Source organism: Chiloscyllium plagiosum, unplaced genomic scaffold, assembly GCF_037043375.1.
Source record: "Chiloscyllium plagiosum isolate Xiang-an unplaced genomic scaffold, Cpla_swu_hap1 HiC_scaffold_47, whole genome shotgun sequence".
In the NCBI taxonomy this organism is placed as follows: domain Eukaryota; kingdom Metazoa; phylum Chordata; class Chondrichthyes; order Orectolobiformes; family Hemiscylliidae; genus Chiloscyllium; species Chiloscyllium plagiosum.
The window spans coordinates 10,341,317-10,356,576 of record NW_028270185.1 but is presented as its reverse complement, the minus strand read 5'-3'; the positions used below and the strand labels follow the sequence as shown (position 1 = coordinate 10,356,576).

The 15,260-nt window shown below is 44.3% G+C and overlaps 1 protein-coding gene across 4 annotated transcripts in view; it reads right to left on the bottom strand.

The window, feature by feature from the left end:
* Positions 1 to 980: 980 nt before the first annotated feature.
* LOC122542817 (neuronal PAS domain-containing protein 3-like) overlaps positions 981 to 15,260 on the bottom strand; it is a 441,402-nt gene continuing 427,122 nt past the window's right edge. For all 4 annotated transcript variants that reach the window (XM_043680887.2, XM_043680884.2, XM_043680886.2 and 1 more), the window contains 2 exons: positions 6,807 to 6,922; positions 981 to 5,055 (listed from right to left, as the gene is read on the bottom strand). In XM_043680887.2, coding sequence (XP_043536822.1) covers positions 3,710 to 5,055; positions 6,807 to 6,922 — 1,462 coding nt within the window. In that variant the 3' untranslated portion in view covers positions 981 to 3,709. The remainder of the gene's footprint in view (positions 5,056 to 6,806; positions 6,923 to 15,260) is intronic.

Genomic DNA, 15,260 nt, shown 5'->3' with positions numbered 1-15,260 from the left:
CTGCAAAAAGTTCTGACAGGTTTAGACTGGGTAATGTTTCTCATTCTCTGATGATACCAGGATAAATGAGACACAAATTTAAAATCTTGGCCAAGCAATGCAGAGGGGATTTGAGGAAGAACTGTTTGATACAGAGGGTGGACATTACCTGCAACTTGCTGCCTACTGTGATGGTGATGGAAGCAGATCTGATAAATGATTTGAAATTGGGATCTGCACTTGAGCTTGCAGAGCTGTGGGGATACAATCGGAAAGTAGGAACAGCAGGAGGCTCTATAGCAACACAGCTTGGACATTATGGGCTGAATGGTCTCTGTACTGATCATGTAATCCTGTGTCTTTGCTCATGGGTGAAGTTGCAGCCCTCTGCAAGTAGTTTAGTGCTAATGTTTGGCATTTGGGCTGACCTATTATAATGGTCAGGCAGGCAGGTGTTAGGTATACGTTGTGCAATTTCTTTGGGGGGGGGAATGAAACAATCACAACCCCCTCATTCTTTCAAGCTTAATTAACTAATTAATATTTCTCAACCCTACTCTGCCCTGCCCTACCTCTGCCAAAATTAATCCATACCTGAGTGTTCATCTTTGCTGTTACAAGATGCCTCAGACCAATGAACGACAACTTGTGAAATAATGTTAAGAAAGACTAATTCCTACTGAACGCAATAAACAGTCAAACAACACACATCTTTCCACCATAAACTGTGGCTTCATAAGATGTGGTTGCATTGCAGCAATTCTGAGTATCAGCAGTGCCTCAGCATTTCGGTCCCTTACCTTACCTTAGAATCCAAAGGTTGTAAGTTCAAATCCCATTCCAAGGAATCAAGCACATAATCTAACCCAGTTCCAGTAGTGAGGGAATGCTGCAATGTCGGAGGTGCCATCTTTCATGTGACATCTTAAAACAGGGCCTTTCTCAGGTAAACGATCATGTGATCCAATCTCACATTGAAGGAAAGAGAGCCATAGACCAATATTTATCCTTCAACCAACATCATTAAAACTAACCTGTGGAAGCTTGCTATGCGCAAGCTTCTTACATTACAATAGTGACTGTACTTCAGAAGTACTTCATTGATTGTAAAGTGCTTTTGGGTATCCTCGGATTGTGAAAGGTGCTAAGTAAATGTATGTCCTTTTAATGTGTCTGTTTTCTTTGGAAAGGCAATAAGCAATTTCTGTTTTGTCTCACAAAACATAAACCTCAAGAACAGTCTTACCATTCCGAGGACTTCAGCTTGTACCAAAATCAAGGGTGCACCCTTCCCCATCCTTTCTCGCTGCAAATGGCTTTGGGGATGGGGAAATTGTACTGATCAATATTATACTGGCTCAGATTTACCACATTCAATCTCAAACTTGCATTGACTTGGCCAATCTTTGATCGGGCATTAAGTATGGGCACTGCAATTGGCAATTGCAACCACCATTCAAACAACACACAATGATCATGCCACCTGGTCTTATTTCCAAAGGAAGCTGACAGGGGTATGGAGCAAATCTCACTTAAATGTTTCAAGGGAAAAATTTGGGTAAAAGTTAAGGGTTGGAGAGATCACACACTGTGATTCTGCACAAAACGAAAAGATCACATTGCAGGCACTATTCCTGCTTTTCTCACTGTTGACAATCTGGGGTCTTCTGTGGCTTGTTAAATTTGGAGGTTTTCGATAGAAAATCAATAGAATCACAACTTTTACACCCAGTGGGAATTTCTTCTGGTTATGAGTTGGATACAGAGTTCATCTACATTGTCCCCATAAAACACTCCCAGGATAGGTATTGCACAGGGTTAGAGACACAGTAAAGTTTCCATTAAAATACCTCAACCATATACCTTGACCCCAATTCTGGAAGAGCTACTACACTCATCACAACTTGTCATTACCTGATGAAAGACCGGTTTCCAATTCACATACTGTCCTTCATCACAGCTGAGTAAGGGAGAGGGAGATGAGTATATGAGCAAGAGGTCAGGGTGAAGTTAGCGAACCAGAAGGTTTCAATATATTTTTGAAAAAGAATGTTCAATGTTGTTTGACTGTTGCTGTTGCCCTCTCAGTCTCGCTCCTTTCCCCTTCCACGGCCAACTCTCTCTTAATCCCTCTCTCATGTGTTTCTTCCCAGCATGGAATGAGCAACTGATTGGTAAGAACAACTTTATCACGAGTCCAAACTTGTTCCAAATGCCCTCTTGGTCTTTTTGCCCAAGATTCTGACAAACCAACCTCAGGGTTAATCCCCAATGTCAATTTCACGTCATTACGGTGATCCTTAATCCCCTCCTTCACTTTTAAATCTTTACTAAAACTAGAAACTCACAAATGTGCTTGACGCCCAAGTGCCAGCGCTTAATGTGTGACTCCATCCTGTCTGCCCTACACACCTGCTCCTCCCCCAACCAAGGGTCCTAAGTAACAACCCCAGACTGGCAATTGAGTGTATGGCGAAATCTGGATTGCTCACCTTCCCTCTGCGTGAGTCAATAACAGATGACATGGATCGATCGTGGCATTGCCACTTGAAGGGTATGCCAATCTTCACCAGTACTGTTACCTCAAAATGATTAAAGGGAGGGAAAAACACCAGTTAAATCCCCTGCATCACCTTCTGTCTGCTGGGAGAAAAGGATGTCTTCTGAAATTTGTGGCACTGATGGGGAGAGATGTAGACATGAGATAAGCCATCAATGTCCGGGTCATGATGCACACCCACAATGGTTTAACATGAAAAGCCTCCACTATAAGTGTTTAAGTGACTCCTTTTCTCCCCACATCCAAACCTTTACACCTAACTCCTCAGTTGCCTAACCCTCACCTACCCCAGCCCATTTCCCTCCCAAGGATTGATACCGACTGGTGAGGGATAGGCTGGAATCATGAACCGGTGTTAAAGACAGTGCACATTTCCCAAAAAAGGTACCGGTCTGTCCCAAAAACGTCTCAAATACCAATTACAACAAGACACCATAATAGCCATTTTCACACCACTGGGTCAAGCCTTATTTGCAATCCTCCCATCCGTCCCAGGGAGAGACATTTCATTTCAATTTCCCTTTTTACAATCTTTACCGACTGACTGTACAGTATACACACAGCAGGGCCAAATGGACAATGACTAGACGAGGCTCAGGCCACAGGCCCAAGGTGGATGACGAGCGGGCAAGGTCTGAGGACACAGGCCCAAAACGTTTGCTACAAGTTTTGCTTGGTCACTCTCTTGCTCTCCCTGTGACTGTCAGCTTTGTGCTCAAGTGGCGCAGAGAGGAGGGGGATGGCAAAGTCAGAGCTTTACGGCCCAGACTGAGACACACCTGCCCCATCCCACCCTCCATCCAACAGGATTTCCCCCCCCACCAACTTCCTTGGGGTCATGGGGTCATGGAAGTGATGGCACCCATTGGCGCTCTGTCTGGTCAGCGGCGATGCCTTGGACTTCTGTCCATCTTCGATTGGACTCTCCTTCCAAGAGCCAAAAGAAAAATAAGTGCTTTTGCTCAATGGGATTTGAAGAGATTGGTTAAAAAGAAAGTTAAAATAATTGGGAAAAAAAAGAACCAAGATCAATTGTCTCCAGAGCAAAACAAATAAAAAATGGAGGGCCGGTGGGGGTCAACTTTGAGCCTAGTTTTTTTCAAGGATGTAGGAGATTGTCCCTTTCTCACACTCAAGAGAAGCCGCCCAAGGGTGCAGAGTCAAAAGAGGTCAATCTTCCTTGCGTTCCAGAGTCTGGGGGGCATGGATACTGCCCGTGTTCATGGGGAAGGGAAGCGTGGAGAGCAGGGCCTCAGCCGTCGTGAAGACACTTCCCGCTGGCACCTGGGTCAAGCCAGCTGCGCCGACGGGGCTGGCGAAGGGCCCCGCCATGTTGAGCCGCTGGACGTGATGGTAGATCATCTCCACTTGGGCTTTCGAGTCAGCGGCACTGCCACCACCGCTGCCAAAGGCAGAGGCATTGAGGTCCACAAAGTTGATGGCAGCGGCAGCCGGCAGCAGGTTGCCCTGCATGGCCAAGGCGACGTCGGCTGGCGCATAGCGGATGGTGCTGGTGGTGTAGAGGCCCTGAGGCGGGGGGCCGCTGCTGCTACCACCGACGACGACGGAGGAGGAGGGGGAAGGGGAAGGGCTGGCTCCACTCACAGGATGAGGGGTCACCAACGGCAGCACCGCGTGCAGCCGCCGCTGGTGCACCATCTCAAGCTCACGTGCGTAGGCCGCTGCCTGGGCCTTGTCCTCCCGGGGGGAGCCTGACAGAGGAGGCGACAGGGCGTCCGATGACCCCCCTGTCCCTGTTCCTGCTGCCAGGACAGACCGGGCTGCAGGGGGCGGCGTGGCGGGGCTGCTAAATGGAGTCTTCTGCCCACCACTGGCATCAGCGCCCCCTGGGGGTGTCAGCACGGAATCCGGGATAGCCACGTGAAGAGCTGGCACCGGGTGAAAGTGCTCAGAGGTCGCCAAGCGGTAAGGCAGCTCGCTCCTCATGACTTCACGGTTGGGCGGAAAGTTCCAGATGGCGCTGTTGTTGTCGAAGTTGACGGGCTGAATGGCTTCAGTTTTGATCTTGAGGGGAGAGATGCGATCGGGTGCGGGTTTGGACGGGGCCCGACCTCCGCCACCTCCACTGCCAAAGTTGGAGGCACCAGGGCTCGGTGAGTCTGATGACTTGGCCCTCGCGGCCGAGCTCTCGCGAGGCCTCCTCTTCCTCTTTAGGTACTGGGGCTTGCTGGCCAGGCCGCTGCTCTCATCCTCCGAGCTATCAGTGTCCCCATCACCGCCACTGGGGAGGGAGCTCCGGGGCTCGCGCACCACCGGCCGCACCTCGCCATCCCCCTCGACCTTCATGCGCTTGACCTTGGACAGGACAAAGCTCCTCCGCCCGGTGCTCGGCCCCTCACTGTCCGAGTCATCTGGCAGGCTGGAGTCACTGTCGTCCTTGGCTGAAGTCAACTCTTCCTCTGATTGGCTCACTGATCGTTTCCAGCCTTCTGAGCGAGGTGCTGCCAACTTCTCATAATTGCTTCGCTTACCAGTGTCTTTTGGATTGTCCCTTTCTACAGTGAAACAGAAGAAATCAAGGAGAGAGATCAACATGTGAGCAGCATTACTGTGGTGCCAAGAAACTGATGTCCTTCAGGGAAGGAAATCTGCCAATGAGGACTAATATTCAATGGAGTGTGGAAGACTGGGGGGCAATCTCATGGAAACCTGTAAAATTCTAACAAGTCTAGGCAGGGGTAAAAACAGGAAGGATATTCCTGATGACCAGGGAGTAGAGAACCTCTAAAGGATACTGGGTAGACGATCTAAGGCACTTTTTGGTTTCATTTCAGATCTCCAGCATGTGGAATATTTTGTTTTCTTATTATTAATTCACCTTTTATTTTCATTCTCTCTGCTGAAGGTCCCTACTTAAGCTCTTGACTAGCAATGCAAAGATCACCAATTCTATAGTGCGATAGTGGATGCAACTGACCTATTTTCTATGTCCTTACCTGGGCTGGCCTATATGTGACTCCAGACCCATAACAATGTGGCTAACTTATCCAGTTTCTGAAATGGCCTGAACAAGTCACTCAGTTCAAGGGCAGTTAGGGATGGGCAACAAATACTGGGCTTGCCATTGACACCCATATCCCACGAAAGAATTTTAAAAAGCACACGGTCGATGTACTGCCGTTTTTAAAAATTTGCTGATGTGATATGGCATTGCTGGCTGGGTCGACATTTATTGCACACTCTTAGTCGCCCCTGAATCAAGTGTCTTGCTCAACCACTTCAGAGGGCAATTAAAAGTTAACCACATCGCTGTGGATCTGGAATCACATGTAGGCCAGACCAGGGAAGGACATCAGATTTCATTTCCTAAAGTGCATTGATGAAACCAAATTATTTTTATGACTATTGAGAATGATTGCACAGTTGGCATTAGGCTAGATTTTTATCTCTAGATTTAAAGAAAAAATTATGTTCAAATTCCACCATTTTCCATTGTGCAATCCAAACCCATTTCCCCAGAACATGAGCTTGAGGCCTCTGGATTATCATTATTCCATCATCTACCCTTTTAGAGAGTAGTTAAGAGTCATGTGGTTGACTGTGGATCTGGAATCACATGTGGACCAGACAGGGTACAGATAGCAGATTCCTTCCCTAAAGGAAATGACTGAACCAGATGGATTTTTACAACAATTGTTGTCATGGTCACCATCACTGAGACTAGCTTTCAACATCAGATTTATTAACTGAATTTAAATTCCACTCTTAAATGCCTTCTGCAATAGCTGAGCAGGCCACCTAGTTCAAGAGCAATTAGGGATGGGCAATAAATACTGGTAACACCCATATGCCATGAAAGAAAAAGAAAATTGCTATTCCACTTTCCAAGATCAATTGATAATTTCTGACGTGCAGGGCCTGGAAGTAGATGCATTGATCTACTTGAGACTTGATCGGACTTCTGCACATAACTTTCACCAGCAATGCACTGTATAGTGAAACACTCATTACTTTACATTAAAGCCATATGATGTCCACTCTTCGTTTTTATATTCAGGTTGTACCTTCTGCCATGGTGGGATTTGAACCCGTTATGAGAACGTTAACCTGGAGTTCTGTATTTTTACATTCGCACTAAACCTTCACCTTCTCTCAGAAGTAGTTGAGAATCAATCACATTGTTGTGGGTCTGGAGTCACATACAGGCCAGATCTAGTTAAGGATAGCAGATTTCCTTTCCGAAAGGGAATTAATAAACCATTCACATTCTATAGATGATGGTCAGCACCAGGCAGTTTATTTTTACCTAAGTGTTCTCGGGAATCAGATTCCGAATCCGACAACTCCAGTTGCTTGGAAGATTTAATGGCTGACAATGGAAGCTGGGAGATGTCCATTGGAGTATTTCGGTGCTCTGGTTTGCTGCAAATGGATTTAGTAAAGAGAAAATAATGACATAAATCATACATGAAAGATACCACAAAAAGAAACATTTAAACTAGAAGGAAATAGAGGGAGATTTTGATTGAGGTTTTTCAGGGTTTTGGACAGAATTGTCGGGATGGGTAAACAAAAACTTTTTAAAACAAGCACAGAGTTCTAGAGAAAGTCAGCAGGTCTGGCATCAGATATGACTTTTCTTTTGAACAATCAGACTCGAAACGTTAGCTGTTTCTCTCTCCAAAGATGCTGCCAGATCTGCTGAGTTTTGCCTGGTCTTTGTGTTTATTTCAGATTTCGAGCATCCAAAGTATTTTGCTTTTATTTGAGAAATCTTTATTCAGCTGCTTGGGGAATTTAGAAGAAAGAAGTATTACATTAAAATCAGATCCAAGGCATTTTAAAGAGACATTTAGGAAAAATTCAGAATGACCTACATATGACAGGTGGGTGTGGGGGGATGATAATTGATTTTAAACAGCAATTAAATGTACACTAAAGAGAAATAAATTTAAAGGATTTGGGGCAATAGAGCGGGGAATGGAACTCATTGGATCATAGACATCATAAACAGAATGACTTTTTAAAAAACTCCATGACTTCTTCACATCAGATCGACAGGTTGTTTGACAGGGTGAGGGTATGAAAGGATATGAAGCCAGATGGATTGCAGCAGTTCCAGAAGGCAGCTCTCCACCACCACCTCATGAGCATTAGGGCTGGGTAATAAATGCTGGCCATTGCCAGTAACGTCTGCATTCACTGAATTAATTTTTCAAAAAGCCTAGGCAGGTGGATCAACTTAAGATACAAATCAGCCAACATCTAGCTCTTTGACTGTCAGGTTGGGCTGAACAGACTTCTCAAATTTCCATGTTCCAAATCCAATGGGAAAAAAGCTTCCTAGGCGAGGCCAAGATTGGGGTTGGGGTGGTGATATAGATTTGATAGCTGACCACAACACTTAGGGAAATAACTAGAGATGGTTGTGAGAAGAATATAACCTGAAGACTTGTGCTTCAAGTGATGGGAGTACTGACCAGGAGGCATCATCACCTATCATGAAATGTTTCAGTCATGGTCAATTTTCGACAACCGAAACTGAGTTGCTAAGTTGCAATAGCAAGAGGGAAAACATGCAGAGTCCGGAAAGGGTTGAGAGAAAATCGACAGAGAAAGCAAGATTTCAGGATGAACAGAGTCCTTTCCCTGCAATCCATGTCAAGAAGGTATGAACTAAATATAATGAGGGAATGTGGCTCCTTCTGTTAGGCTGCATGTTAATTAGTTGCTGTAATTAAAGCTTGCAATTAAAGTATAATCATAGCAACTAATGGTTTTATGTTAAATTAGTCACAGCTAATTATTTGTGGTGTGGGGATTACTAAATATTATCGCAGCAATGACATTCATTTTCTGACTTCTGTGGAACAGACGAAAGATGCAGAGCATGTTGTAATTTAAGACTATAAGATTTAGGAGCAGTAGTAGGCCATTCAGCCCATAAGTCTACTCCATCATTCAATGTGATCATGGCTGCTCTGATAATCCCTAATTCTACTTTCTTGCCTTTTCACTGTATTCTTGATTTCTTTGCTGATTAAAAATCTGATTATCTCAGCATTGAAAATACTTAATGACAAAGCCCTCTGTGAGAAAGAATTCCAGATTCACTACCCTCTGAAATTCTTCCTCATCTGTCTTAAATGGGTGGTCCCTTTCCCTAAGATTCCTCACAAGGGAAAAACAGCCTCTCCACACCTATCCTGTCAGGTTCCCTAAAAATATTCTATTCTTTATAGATTTATTTATTTAAGAAACAATATGATGGGAAAATAGTGTAATTAAGCTTCACAATGTGTAATGAGAGGGCTGAGAGTGGAGGCTGTTTCTCTTTTGTACTGTGCCATTTTAATCTATTAGTTTGAAATAAATTTTACGTCCAAGTGAGCAATTTTGTTAAAGTGACTTTAAGTGAGTCTTAGAAACATTTGGACAGTTTTGCCAGGAAAAAAATCCACAAGTTGAAATACTGTTCTATACATGTACAAAACTGTGCATTCCTAGTTGAAATAAAAGAAATACAATAAAGTATAGTCTATGTACAATACAGCATTTTAAAGAAATACATTTGCCTAATTTTTTTTAGTTGACTGAATATCATTCGTGACAGAAGTTGGTCAGGGCAGCAGCTTCTGTCACTAGTGGAAGCCCTTCAGTGAGAGTTGAGAACAATAGCTAGGAGAACCACACATCTGAAAATAAAAGCATGAACAAAGGGCAGGGGGAGGAGGCCAGTGAGAAGAAACAAGACCAGAAGGCCAGGGATGGGAGGCTGGTCAGCAGGGAGACAGGCCAAGACAGGGGACAGCAATGACAGAGGGAAGTAAAGCCCAGGTGAGAAGCCTTTGAAGTGGGGGAAGGGAAAGCAAGGATAAAGAGAAATGGAGGTAATTCTAGAAGGAAAAAGCCAGGGCCGTGGCTAGGTTATAAATTAATACTGTGACTGTAAATATGACAGCAAACAAACCTTAAATAATAAAGCTGTATTAAAACACTGATTTTAAGCAGGTAATTTGAAAAAATAAGTTACTGTATGTGCCATGGAGGGGGTACAATAGAGGTTCATCAGATTAATCACTGGAATAGTGGGATATTGAATGGTGGAGATACTGAGGCTGTATTCTCCTGAATTTCAAAGAATGAGGAGTGATTTCATTGAAGCATGCAGAATTCTTATAAAGCATGACAGGGTGAATGGGGATAGGATGCTCCCCCAGGTTGGAATTCTACTACCAGGGAACACAGTCTTAGATTAAATGGGAATCCATTTGGGACTGAGACAAGGAAGAATTTCTTTACTCAGAGATAGTGAATCTTTGGATTCCTCTATCCTAGAAGAGGCTCAGTCATTGAGTTTGTTCAATTTGATAGAATTCGATAGATTTCAAAATTTTAAAGATATTAAATGAGATTTTCAACTTTGGTATGGTATTAGTTAGATAGGAGGAATCGAGATGGGTAATTGGAGTCAGCGGCATTCTAACCAAATGGCGTGACATGGGCTGAATGATCCTCTTCTCCTGCTCCTCTGGCCCAGATGATGGGAGTGCTACCAAGTGAATCAAGCTTCCTTAACACCATAGAGATACGTACACTCTGCCTCTGGGATTCAGTGGCATTATGATAGCCACTCTAACCAGGACAAGAATTAACCAGCTCCCACCCAGTGAGCCCCTAAACAAGTGTTGTTGGATGCACAGAATCTGTATTAGACTTAAAAGGGAGCTTGAGGGCGAGGCAACTGGACTCCTAATCCAGAGACCCAGATAATGTTTTGGTGGCATCGGAGTGCACCTGGGAAAATTATTGGTGAAATTCACAACTGATCTTGGAGGAACTGTTGGGCGAAGTTCACAGCACAAAATCAGATAAGTTAATTGTTGTTTTAAGTGTGGCCTACAGAGAATCTGCAGTAGTGAGTAGAGTAGGTTCTTTCTTGATTATATGTTTTTGGAGATAGGTCTCTTGATTAAACTTAAAATATAAGCCATAACTATAATATAACGGGCAAAGTTTGTAGAGGAATAAGACAGTGTTATTTTCTGGGTCTGTAGATTGTGAAGGAGCAAAAGGCCTTTAATAGAGTGATATGCACTTCTTGTCAGATGTGGGAGTTTAAAGAGAGTTTAAGGGTTACTGCGAATTATATCTGCCATAAATGCTGCTGGCTGCGAATCTTATCAGATCGAATGGATTGGTTGGAGAGACAGTTAGAAGCAATGAGGAATTTGCAACAGCAATAGTATGGGATGGATGGCAGTTATAGGAAGGGGTGAAAGTCTCAGATACAGTCACATAGATGGGTTAACTCCAGGAAAGGTATGAGAGGTAGGCAGCTAGTACAGGAGTCTTATGTGGCTACACCCATTTCAAACAGGTATACTGTTTTGGAAAATGTTGGGGGTGATGGATTCTCAGGGGAATGTAGCACGAATAGCCAAGTTTCTGGTATGGAGGCTGGCTCTAATGCAATGAGGGGTACATCAGGTTCCATCTAGTTCGAGGTACAGACAGGTTTCTATGGCCAGCAGTAAAAAAGCAGAATGGTGCATTGCTTCCCTGGTGCCAGGTTCAAGGATGTCTCAGAGAGGGTGCAGAATGTTGTCACGGGGGAGAGGGGCCAGCAAGAGGTCATTGTCCACACTGGAACCAACGACATAGGAAGGGAAAAGGTTGAGATTCTGAAGGGAGATTACAGAGAGTTAGGCAGAAATTTAAAAAGGAGGTCCTCGAGAGTAGTAATATCTGGATTACTCCCAGTGCTATGAGCTAGTGAGGGCAGGAATAGGAGATAGAGCAGATGAATGCATGGCTGAGGAGCTGTGTATGGGGGAAGGATTCACATTTTTGGATCATTGGAATCTCTTTTGGGGTAGAAGTGACCTGTACAAGAAGGACGGATTGCACCTAAATTGGAAGGGGACTACTATACTGGCAAGGAGATTTGCTAGAGCTGCTCGGGAGGATTTAAACTAGTAAAATGGGGGGTGCAACCCAGGGAGATAGTGAGGAAAGAGATCAATCTGAGACTGGTACAGTTAAGAACAGAAGCGAGTCAAACAGTCAGTGCAGGCAGGGACAAGGTAGGACTAATAAATTAAACTGCATTTATTTCCAATGCAAGAGGCCTAACAGGGAAGGCAGATGAACTCAGGGCATGGTTAGGAACATGGGACTGGGATATCATAGTAATTACAGAAACATGGCTCAGGGATGGGCAGGACTGGCAGCTTAATGTTCCAGGATACAAATGCTACAGGAAGGATAGAAAGGGAGGCAAGAGAGGTGGCGGGGGGTGGCATTTTTGATAAGGGATAGCATTACAGTTGTGCTGAGGGAGGATATTCCCGGAGATATATCCAGCGAAGTTATTTGGGTGGAACTGAGAAATAAGAAAGGGATGATAATCTTATTGGGATTGTATTATAGACCCCCATTAGTCAGAGGGAAATTGAGAAACAAACTTGTAAAGAGATCTCAGCTATCTGTAAGAAAAGTAGGGTGGTTATGGTAGGGGATTTTAACTTTCCAAACATAGATTGGGACTACCATAGTGTTAAGGGTTTGGATGGAGAGGAATTTGTTAAGTGTTTGCAAGACAATTTTCTGATTCATTATGTGGATGTACCTACTAGAGAAGGTGCAAAACTTGACTTACTCTTGGGAAATAAGGCAGGGCAGGTGAATGAGGTGTCAGTGGGGGAGCACTTTGGGGCCAGCAACCATCATTCTATTAGATTTAAACTAATGATGGAAAAGGATAGACCAGATCTAAAAGTTGAAGTTCTAAATTGGAGAAAGGCCAATTTTGACGGTATTAAGCAAGAACTTTTGAAAGCTGATCGGGGGTAGATGTTTGCAGGTAAAGGGACGGCTGGAAAATGGGAAGCCTTCAGAAATGAGATAACGAGAATCCAGAGAAAGTATATTCCTATTAGGATGAAAGGAAAGGCAGGTAGGTATAGGGAATGCTGGATGACCAAAGAAATTGAGGGTTTGGTTAAGAAAAAGAAGAAAGCATATGTAAGGTATAGACAGGATAGATCGAGTGAATCCTTACAAGAGTATAAAGGTAGTAGGAGTATACTTAAGAGGGAAATCAGGAGGGCAAAAAGGGGACATGAGATAGCTTTGGCAAGTAGAATTAAGGAGAATCCAAAGAGTTTTTACATTAAGGACAAAAGGGTAACTAGGGAGAAAATAGGACCCCTCAAAGATCAGCAAGGCGGCCTTTGTGAAATGGGGGAGATACTAAATGAGATGGAAATGTGTTGCTGGAGAAGCGCAGCAGGTCAGGCAGCATCTAGGGAACAGGAGAATCGACGTTTCGGGCATTAGCCCTTCTTCAGGAATCAAGAAGAAGGGCTAATGCCCGAAACGTCGATTCTCCTGTTCCCTAGATGCTGCCTGACCTGCTGCGCTTCTCCAGCAACACATTTCCATCTCTGATCTCCAGCATCTGCAGACCTCATTTTCTCTTCAGAGATACTAAATGAGTATTTTGTATCAGTATTTATTGTGGAAAAGGATATGAAAGATATAGACTGTAGGGAAATAGATGGTGACATCTTGCAAAATGTCCAGATTACAGAGGAGGAAGTGCTGGATGTCTTGAAACGCATAAAAGTGGAAAAATCCCCAGGACCTGATCGGGTGAACCCTAGAACTCTGTGGGAAGCTAGAGAAGTGATTGCTGGGCCACATGCTGAGATATTTGCATCATCGATAGTCACAGGTGAGGTGCCAGAAAACTGGAGGTTGGCTAACGTGGTGCCACTGTTTAGGAAGGGTGGTAAGGACAAGCCAGGGAACTACAGACCAGTGAGCCTGACGTCGGTGGTGGGCAAGTTGTTGGAGAGAATCCTGAGGGACAGGATTTACGAGTATTTGGAAAGGAAAGAACTGATTAGGGATAGTCAACATAGTTGTATGTGGGAAATCATGTCTCACAAATTTGATTGAGTTTTTTGAGGAAGTAACAAAGAGGATTGATGAGGGCAGAGCACTAGATCAGTAAGGCGTTCAACAAGGTTCCCCAAGGGAGACTGATTAGCAAGACTAGATCTCATGGAATACAGGGAGAACTAGCCATTTGGATACAGAATTGGCTCAAAGGTAGAAGACAGAGGGTGGTGGTGAAGGGTTGTTTTTCAGACTGGAGGCCTGTGACCAGTGGAGTGCCACAAGGATCGGTGCTGGGCCCTCTACTTTTTGTCATTTACATAAATGATTTGGATGCGAGCATAAGAGGTGCAGTTAGTAAGTTTGCAGATGACACCAAAATTGGAGGTGTAGTGGACAGCGAAGAGGGTTACCTCAGATTACAACAGGATCTTGACCAGATGTGCCAATGGGCTGAGAAGTGGCAGATGGAGTTTAATTCAGATAAATGCGAGGTGCTGCATTTTGGGAAAGCAAATATTAGCAGGACTTAAATACTTAATGGTAAGGTCCTAGGTAGTGTTGCTGAACAAAGAGACCTTGGAGTGCAGGTTCATAGCTCCTTGAAAGTAGAGTTGCAGGTAGATAGAATAGTGAAGAAGGCATTTGGTATGCTTTCCTTTATTGGTCAGCGTATTGAGTACAGGAATTGGGAGGTCATGTTGCGGCTGAACAGGACATTGGTTAGGCCACTGTTGGAATATTGCGTGCAATTCTGGTCTCCTTCCTATCGGAAAGATGTTGTGAAACTTGAAAGGGTTCAGAAAAGATTTACAAGGATGTTGCCAGGGTTGGAGGATCTGAGCTACAGGGAGAGGCTGAACAGGCTGGGGCTGTTTTCCCTGGAGTGTCGGAGGCTGAGGGGTGACCTTATAGAGGTTTACAAAATTATGAGTGGCATGGATAAGGTAAATAGGCAAATAGGAGTCGGGGAGTCCAGAACCAGAGGGCATAGGTTTAGGGTGAGAGGGGAAAGATATAAAAGAGACCTATGGGGCAACTTTTTCACACAGAGGGTAGTACGTGTATGGAATGAGCTGCCAGAGGAAGTAGTGGAGGCTGGTACAATTGCAACATTCAAGAGGCATTTGGATGGGTATATGAATAGGAAGGGTTTGGAGGGATATGGACCGGGCGCTGGCAGGTGGGACTAGATTGGGTTGGGATATCCACTCGGCATGGACGGGTTGGACCGAAGGGTCTGTTTCCATGCTGTACATCTCTATGACACTATGATCCGGGTTCAAATCCCACCATGGCAGAGGGTGGAATTTGAATTTGATAAAAAAGAGACAGCTAGATTGGGGGCTTACTGTGGCAAAGACTACATCATGAAAATGGGCAAGTATCTTATGAATAACATTCAGTCCCAGAGCTAGTTTCTATTGCCTGGATAGAAGTGCAAAGTTAATTCCAAATGGGCCCTCAATGGGGGTTTTCTTCTCTGCCTCCTTTATAAAAAAAATTCCTTTAGGAGTATGGACTTGATTAAGATGGGCAGGCATTTATAGCCCTCCCTAGTTACCCTGGCAAAGACGGTGGGGTGAAGTGCCTTCTAGAACTGCTGCTGCGCAAAAAAAAAGTTGCAAAGAAGATTTACAAGGTTGTTACCGGGACTGGAAAAGTTGAGTTATAGAGAGAGGCTGGATAGGCTGGGACTCTTTTTCCCTTGAGCATCGGGCTGAGGGATAATCTTATAGAAGTTTATAAAATCACAAGGGGATGGATATGGTGAATGGCCAAGGTCATTTCCCCAGGGGAATCCAAAACTAGAGGGATAGGTTTAAGCTAAGAGGGGAAAGATTTAAAAGGGACC